At 42.0% G+C, this 7706-nt stretch overlaps 1 protein-coding gene and 1 non-coding gene across 2 annotated transcripts; one reads left to right on the plus strand and one right to left on the minus strand.

Annotated features, from left to right (window-relative positions):
• Window positions 1-1367: 1367 nt before the first annotated feature.
• Window positions 1368-6836, minus strand: rpn1 (ribophorin I). Its single transcript, XM_015041858.1, has 10 exons — window positions 6471-6836; window positions 5362-5426; window positions 4346-4652; window positions 4044-4253; window positions 3636-3828; window positions 3445-3544; window positions 3199-3337; window positions 2779-2898; window positions 2368-2613; window positions 1368-2279 (listed from the first exon to the last, which is right to left on the minus strand). The coding sequence occupies exons 1-10, from the start codon at window positions 6708-6710 to the stop codon at window positions 2097-2099; spliced, it is 1803 nt and encodes a 600-aa protein (XP_014897344.1). The 5' UTR covers window positions 6711-6836; the 3' UTR covers window positions 1368-2096.
• A 209-nt stretch (window positions 6837-7045) lies between these two features.
• On the plus strand, window positions 7046-7118 carry trnaf-gaa (transfer RNA phenylalanine (anticodon GAA)). Its single transcript has one exon. It is a non-coding gene; the product is annotated as a tRNA-Phe (tRNA).
• Window positions 7119-7706: the final 588 nt, after the last annotated feature.

Genomic DNA, 7706 nt, shown 5'->3' on the forward strand with positions numbered 1-7706 from the left:
TCTGTTTTATAAACTCGCATTAGAATGAATTAAAGTTTGTGGTTGTAATGTGACAACAGAGCTTTTAAGGCTATGCATGCTTTTAGTACATAAGATTTAAAAAAAAAACTAATGTATAATTGCTTTCATCTTCCCCACAGTCCATTCTTCAAAAAACAGGCATAACAAAAGGTTGTTGGTTTAGAATAAAAATGTTGAAGTCCAGGATTCTGGCACATTTACGTGTACGCAATCATCTGTTTTAGCATTATGTTAAAAATAAAATCCCATTCACCAAAAGGAAAAAAACACACAACCCAACAAACATATAACACTGGAGTTACCTGGTTACTGGTTGGCTTGTTTCTACGCTGCTCTATTACAGATTCTTTGTAGTTATTTTGTTTGTTTTAGATGTTTTGACTTTGGTCGATCTCAGTCCATTTTCATTTTGCATCTCATTTAACTTGTTTTTTTTTTTTGTTTTTTGTTTTTTTTGTATTTTCTTTTGGTTGTTTCACATCTGTCTTGGTTAATTTACTTCAGACAGATCCATTTCTGTTGGTTTTTTGTTTTGTTTGTTTTTGCAGGGCTTTTTAGTACCGTTATGCATCATGGTGGTCTTGTTACATTATAAATGGTACTCTTACTCATGGGGCACCATTTCCATGTCTGCAACTTTTAAGGAAGTTGGAGACATGGAATGTAAATGTGGAGAGTTGTCATTCTCTCTCAGACCTGAACTTTTCTTAATAAATTGACCAATCCATCTTACAGACATTTGATTATGTCACGCTAGAGTAGAGAGCAGATGTGATCCAAGCAGCTTGTGAAAGTAGAAGTCATCTCTGACTGAGAGAAAGCTCCACTCAAGTCCAAAGACACAAACAAAAATGCCATTGTGTGACCTTTCGCCACCGCTAAGCGTCTGTGCTGACGGACATTGTCTGTGGTTTCTCACCGCCGTGTTTTGAGAATGATTATTGTACGGTGCACACAATGCGTGAGCGCCATCATTGTGAGAGAAGCCGGGCTGTTATTATGGAGCAGGAAATGACCTGTCGGGACCCCCGGTGACCTTGGAGGGAAAGCTTTGACCTTCAGCTGACCCTCTTTGCACTTGTCCTCACCCCAGAGGTTTTTTTTTACCAAACTATTTGGTGGGGTTGGAGTTAGAAAGTTACAGGAGCTTCATCATGAGAGCCAGAAACTGCCACGAAAATGTGGATTCATCTTTTCTGAAGATGTTAAAGAAAAAAAATCTGAAACTGACATCTTTAAAGACGGTTTTTAGCTTTTCAAAAAGGCGGTTTTTTGCACCAGTACGCCCTCTTGTGGTGAATGAAGGGTACTGTGTTTCTAGAAAGAATAAGAAAAGCAGACAAAGATGAGTTTCTCCAAACTTTATTTCCAAATTTAACCGAGATCCATATCAATGCCCCCTTCCCAAAATAAAAGCTCCCATGTCTTGTCTTCCACACAATCTAATCTCCTTTAGTCTTTAATCTCAGAGTCAAAAAAAAAAAAAAAAAAAAAAAAAAAAAAAGTAAATCATACAAAATGTAGAAAATATGAGTCGGGAACATCAAAAACGAGCGTTGGCCTTGATGCAGATTCAGAGCTTCAAATTTTAAAACATCAGTCCGGGGGCAAAAACTGCAGCTGAGGTCAGCATAGAACAAAAAGCATCCTCTTCAACAATGTTTACAATCTTTAGTTTCAGAATACAATATGAGTGAGAAAAGATGTGAGGCCATTTCAAGAACCTTAAGCCATGCATGCTTCAGAGGGAAAGACCAGAACATGAAATCTGAGGCAAGTGGAACAGAGATTAAGGGCTAGCTCAAAAAAAAAAAAAAAAAAAAGGATCAGAAACAAACATCGTTATGTAGCTGCTCCGAACCCGAGCGGACAGTGAACCACAAGTTTATCACCAGGCACAGAGGTACATGTCCAGATAAACTCATCACTTGCATAAAATGAGATGTTGATAGTCCATGTCTGGATGCAATGACGGTAAAAAAAACAAAAAACAAAAAAAAAAAACAAACGTGTCACATTTCATGTCATTTTCATACCAATACTTGATGAAAGCAGCATGTTGGTGGGTGTGAACCTTAGAGGGCGTCCAGCAGGCTGTCGATGCGGCTGATGAGCTCTTGTCTCCTGCCGGTCAGACTCTTCTCGCTCTCAATGTAAGTCTCCTTCTTGACTTTACCACCCACCAGCCGCTCCGCCTCCGAGCAGGAGCGGCACACCAGCTCCTTCACCTGGCCGTCCAGCTTCTGAATCTCTCCGACCTGAAAAAAAAAAAAAAAAAGAACACAGTCTGGTGAGCGACGCGGTGGTTCGACGGTCTTCCCAGTTGTCAACAGCCGACCTGCGCACCTTCTCGGCCAGGTCGGAGCCCTCCGTCTTGAGGCGGGCCTGCAGCGAGCTGATTTCGCTGGTCAGGGTGCGGTGGTCGGCCTCCAGGGTCTTGCGGCCGCTGTTGAGCGCGCCCGTGTCGCGGGACTGTTTGTAGCGGTTCACCACCTCGTCCATGTGGCGGTACAGACCCAGACGCCTGTTGACCAGAGTGAGCACCTGCTCCGTGATGGAGGCCACCTTCATCCGCACCTCGGCCGCTGGATCCTGAACAAACGACAGACACCGCTGGAATGATGGGGCTTTTTATTCAGCTGGTAGGAACGCCAAGCGCCATATGGCGATGCCTCGAGTCTTCAGAAGAGTAAAATGAACGAAACGAACGAAGAAATTACACAAACATAACTCGTTATGACATTCGGTCTTTTATACCTTTGTGATGGCAAAGTCCAGCCGAACGTAGATGATCACAGTGAAGAAGAGTATGTAGAAGGCCCCGACCACCAACAGAGGCTCCTGCAGCATCAGGATCTTGTTGAAGGTATAATGAACCTGCAGATGATAAAAGGGAATGACGAGTTAATCAGACTGGTGGACAACCATGTTTTTGAACATGAATAATTACACGTTCAAAAGAGTAAGGTTAGGGTTAGGGTACAACCACTCACATCTTAGTCTAGCTTTGTTAAACACTACAGCTACTTTAACATTCCTTTATGTCATGATTGTTACATGCATCAAGTCCAGGTGCAGCTAAAAATGGAAGGTTTTCATCTACAACAGAAAAAAATAAATAAAAACAACTAATGCTTCATAACCAGATCACTAATTCAGTTGTGTCCATCATCTTACCACAAAGTCCTGAATATGCTGCTCCACCAGGTTGTTCTTAGTAGCTACCAACACCGGTCTGCCAAACGTGTCCAGGTACGTGTAGTGCAGCTGGTTTGGCATGCGGTCGATTTTGTAAGGTGTGTCCACGTGGATGTTTCTGATTCATACAAAAGAAAAAAAAATACATTAACGTCGGCCAAAGTTTCATTTTCATCTCATTGACCTACCGGACAGATTTGACTCGGGGGGGAAAAAAAAACCTACTTTGCGCCTTCTGGCAGAATGATCTTCACAGTCATGTAGTCGATGACCTGGTCATCATAGACGTGGTCAACTAATCTCATTTTCAGTGCATACTGCTCGCCTAGAATGGAAAATTAAGCAAAAAAAACAAATAAAAAATGTCAGCATCTCAGTTTTATGCAGTAAAGCGACTAAGTATTTCCAGAACTCACCGAGGGTGTAGAGGTATTCGTAGCTGGGCAGATTGTAGCCGATGATATAGTGAGTCTTCCAGCCTCCAAACAGGGGGAACCGCGGTCTGACCTCCACTTCCACAGAGTCATCCAGAACCTGCAGGTGGGAGGTGGAGATGTTGCCGATCTCATCCCGGTAGTAGACGTCTTGAGCCGAGGCAGGAAGGATGGTCTGCAGGGGAGAAAAGACGGGAGTCACCGTATGTCATCAGCAAACCAGAGAAAACAAGAGAAACAGAGAACTGAATCAGATGGTTTTCAATCTAAGAAATAATTATCACCAGACCAGCTATACATTGTTTTGACTTTATGTCCAGTAGAAAGGCCTGAGCTTTTCACGTGTTGATGTTTGAAGGATTTTCTTTGCTTGTATGTTGGTATTTATACCTTGAAGGACTTGACGGAGGAGATGCCGCTGTCCGACTGACGCTGGTAGTCGTAACGCGAGAAAGGGCCCTTCAAAATGGCCCCTGTGTGCCTCAGATCGATGGTTTCCTCAACGGCGATGTTCCCCCAGTGAGACACCTCAATGGTGCGAGTGATGCTGGTGATGGTGAGGAAGGGTGTGTTGTTTTCGTAATGGATCTTCAACGCATCCTGACGGGTTGAGAAAACAAAAACCAAAGCTAAGTCGCCGGCATTGCTGGCACCTTTTTAGGCGAGCTGACCAAACGTGGGCGGAGCCATACCTCGCTGAACGGAGCGACGTCGCGGAACGGTCCGTACTCGATGATCTCGTCGGTCTTGCTGGGGTTGCCCAGCTTGGTGTAGCTCTCCACCGTCTTCGAGGCCAGACGGACGCGGGTGGTCTGGCTGCGAGTGGGATATGGGGAGTACAGATAGTGGTTGCCCTGGAAAACCACCAGCTGACGCTCGGCCTGCGTGATCTGCGTAGGGAACGGCTTCAGGACGTGGCTAAACATCATCTCGGTCTTCACTTTCAGCTGAGCACCGGCGGCCAGAGTCGAGGGCAGCAGCACTTTGTAGAACTCCCCTCTGACACGGGACAGAAGAAGAAGAAGAAGAAGGAAAATTTGGATTAGTTACCAGATAGAAGCTTGCTTTCAGTCATCGTGAATTTCAATCCTTTTTTTTTTTTTTTTTTTTATTTTTAATGAAACATCTGATATAGAAGTTTGAATTTACTGTGAATTTTCTCCAATCTGCATACAGGCTCAAATACATTGATGCAACCCCCACTAAGAAAGTTTTTAAAATATCCATAACTGAGTTGCACCTCAAAAACGTGTATTTTGCAGCCATCAAACATTTGGAACCATTTTAACTGCATCTTATGAACCAATTTGATGTTTTTCTAAAACAAAAAGCTCATTGAAATTTGTTGTTTCCTTCCATAATCCACATATTTTGTTTAAACATATTTTGTTTAAACAATATGAGTGAGAAAAGATGTGAGGCCATTTCAAGAACCAAAGCCAGTGAACAATCGAAATGCCTTCTGTAGAAGAGCTTTATACTCAACGTAAAAAATAAAAAAAACTGTTGTTCGGTCACAATGACGGGAGCAATGTTTAGAGGAGTCAAGGTAAGGTTTTCATATTTAAAAACACTGTCAAGCATAGTGATAGGAACATCCGATTCTGTTTTTATTTGAAATATTTGAAATTCATAATACATTCTTTTTGATTAGGAGTGTGTGTAAACAATTGACTTGGTACACTTGCAGTTCAGGGGATCAAATTACCTTTGTCCCTGGATTGATGTCTGTTGAAGTTCGAGTGTGCCATGCTCCTCTTCATCACCCTTCACCTGTAATAAAATTTAAGGTACAAAACGTGAGCGAACGTCCAGCTTGATGTCATGGTGTCCGGTCAGAAAACAGAGCCTTGCAACTAGTCGAAATAAACAACAAATAAATTAATCACATTATTAACTAAAACAAGCTCAATAAATTCCATATTCATGATTTATTGTTTTTCCTCTTTCTGCCAAAAACTGGATGACAAAGATCTTCAGTCTGCTTCGGTGCTTTGGTTTCAACTGTTTGCAGAGACTTTATAATTCATTTTATTTAATTTTATTTGTTGTTTCTGTTGTTTTGCTTATTTGTTTAGGATATTGAAATGTCTTAGAGCTCCAGTGTTAAATGTTCATTAAAATTTTAAATTCAATGATCTTTGATAATTTAGTCTTGCATTATTATACCATTACTTGAAAATGGTATAATAAAAATGGTATAATAAAAATTACTTGAAAATGGTCTCAAAATAACAGTATTATCGTTCACCCCAATAACTTCTGGCACAATTTATCGTCCAACAAAATTAGTTATTGTGACAGTCATTCACAGGAAAAGGGGGCAGAGCTGTGCGGAGTCACACACGGAAGTGACCTGCCCAGCGCATACGTGTCATTCAGCCACTGACAGAGCGCGGAGCCCTGCGGAAGTTAAAGGCTATCTGCTAGCATTGTTAGCTTCTTCAGCTTCCATTGATTCTCTCGGGGTTTAGTTATTACACTACAGTCTGTGAACTGATGTAAATGTCATGCATTTATTAGTACACAACTGTTAACATTTGCAACCACTCGCTATTTATGGTGAACTGACTTCCTAGCTTGCAGAATAATAACCAAACAGGGTCGTCTTTTTTGCTTTGCTTTCATGCCTACTATAAAAACACACTTCCATGATATGAGCGCATACTTGTGCAGTTGAAACCTAAATAATAAAACGGTAGCGACCTGCTTTTTGATGCCAGTGATCTGCGCTTAAAAAAGATCACAAGCTAACGCTAGCTAGCGGGTGACATGATGCGGTGTCGGTACTGTTTCTTTAACAAACGCTGGACTCACCGAAGCTCCAATATATGCCATGTGAGGTGCCAGGTCTGCATCTACGGCCAATATAAAGCTCTGGACAGAGGACTGCCCATGGTTGGACAGCACAATCTCCGCGGTGATCTTAGCCAGATGAGTGCTCAGGTCCACCGTCCTCTTCACATCCTCATTCACCAAACCGTCCGCTGAAACCTCCGAGCTCAAAGCGGCCACAAACAGCAAGCACACTGCGACGAACGCCGACCTTCGTGTCATCGTTAATGGGGAAATAAGAACTAAAATGCTGAAGCTGGAGTAGAGGGTTTGCAGTGGAAAACGGAGCGCAGCTGAAAAAAGGCCGCCGCGCCGCTCTCTACATCAGAAAGGATGACGCTTCATTCAGTCGAACGTGATGGCGTCACTGCGCACTCAACAGCGTGCTGGGAGTTAGGAGTAAATAAACCAGATAACAAACCAGAGAAGCCAACTATATCGCCAGAGAGTCATATCAAGCGTATTTTATAATATGAAAAAACATGTATAAACTTAATTCCACACATACGTATTTTTATTTTATGAAAACTGTTGTGTGTGAATCTGTTGTTACCTGCGCCGAAATAGCTCAGTTGGGAGAGCGTTAGACTGAAGATCTAAAGGTCCCTGGTTCGATCCCGGGTTTCGGCAGGGAGTGGTGAACGATATTTTTCTCGATGAGAATTCAGTTAAATCTAATAACATATGACGTATTCATATAGAATGCGCCTATGGTCTAAATAATGTACAACACTGCTTTTTCTTTCAACTTATTACTATGTTTATATACCACAAGTTGCAATCTACAGTTGGAACTGCCACAGTTGGAAGTGGCAGTTATTAACGAAGTAACAATTAACGTCAGAGTTAATAACAGTCAAGTTATTAACTTGACGCCGTTGTTCTGTCAGATAGCCATACGCTGTCAGGATAGCAAACATGCAGTTAATACGCATGCCCGCGCATGCGCATTAAGAAGTCCGACAGTCAGTGGAGTTGTCAGTTCAGCATACGCAAAAAGTTATGACGAAAATAAGTCATTAAATTTTTAATATTATCATATAATATGATAACTAGATAGATATACATGCGCTGTCGTGGTTTCAAAGTGTATTTAAAGCAGGTCTGGCTGCAGCTGCAGTCAATTACAACACATGCCCGTGTAAAACTCATTAACCGCTAAGTCAGGATGCCATACAACTGTTAATAACAAAGTGTATGATGACTCTATGTTGTTGA

This window comes from Poecilia latipinna, unplaced genomic scaffold (assembly GCF_001443285.1).
Source record: "Poecilia latipinna isolate Pla-1442-1.1 unplaced genomic scaffold, P_latipinna-1.0 Scaffold572, whole genome shotgun sequence".
NCBI lineage: Eukaryota > Metazoa > Chordata > Actinopteri > Cyprinodontiformes > Poeciliidae > Poecilia > Poecilia latipinna.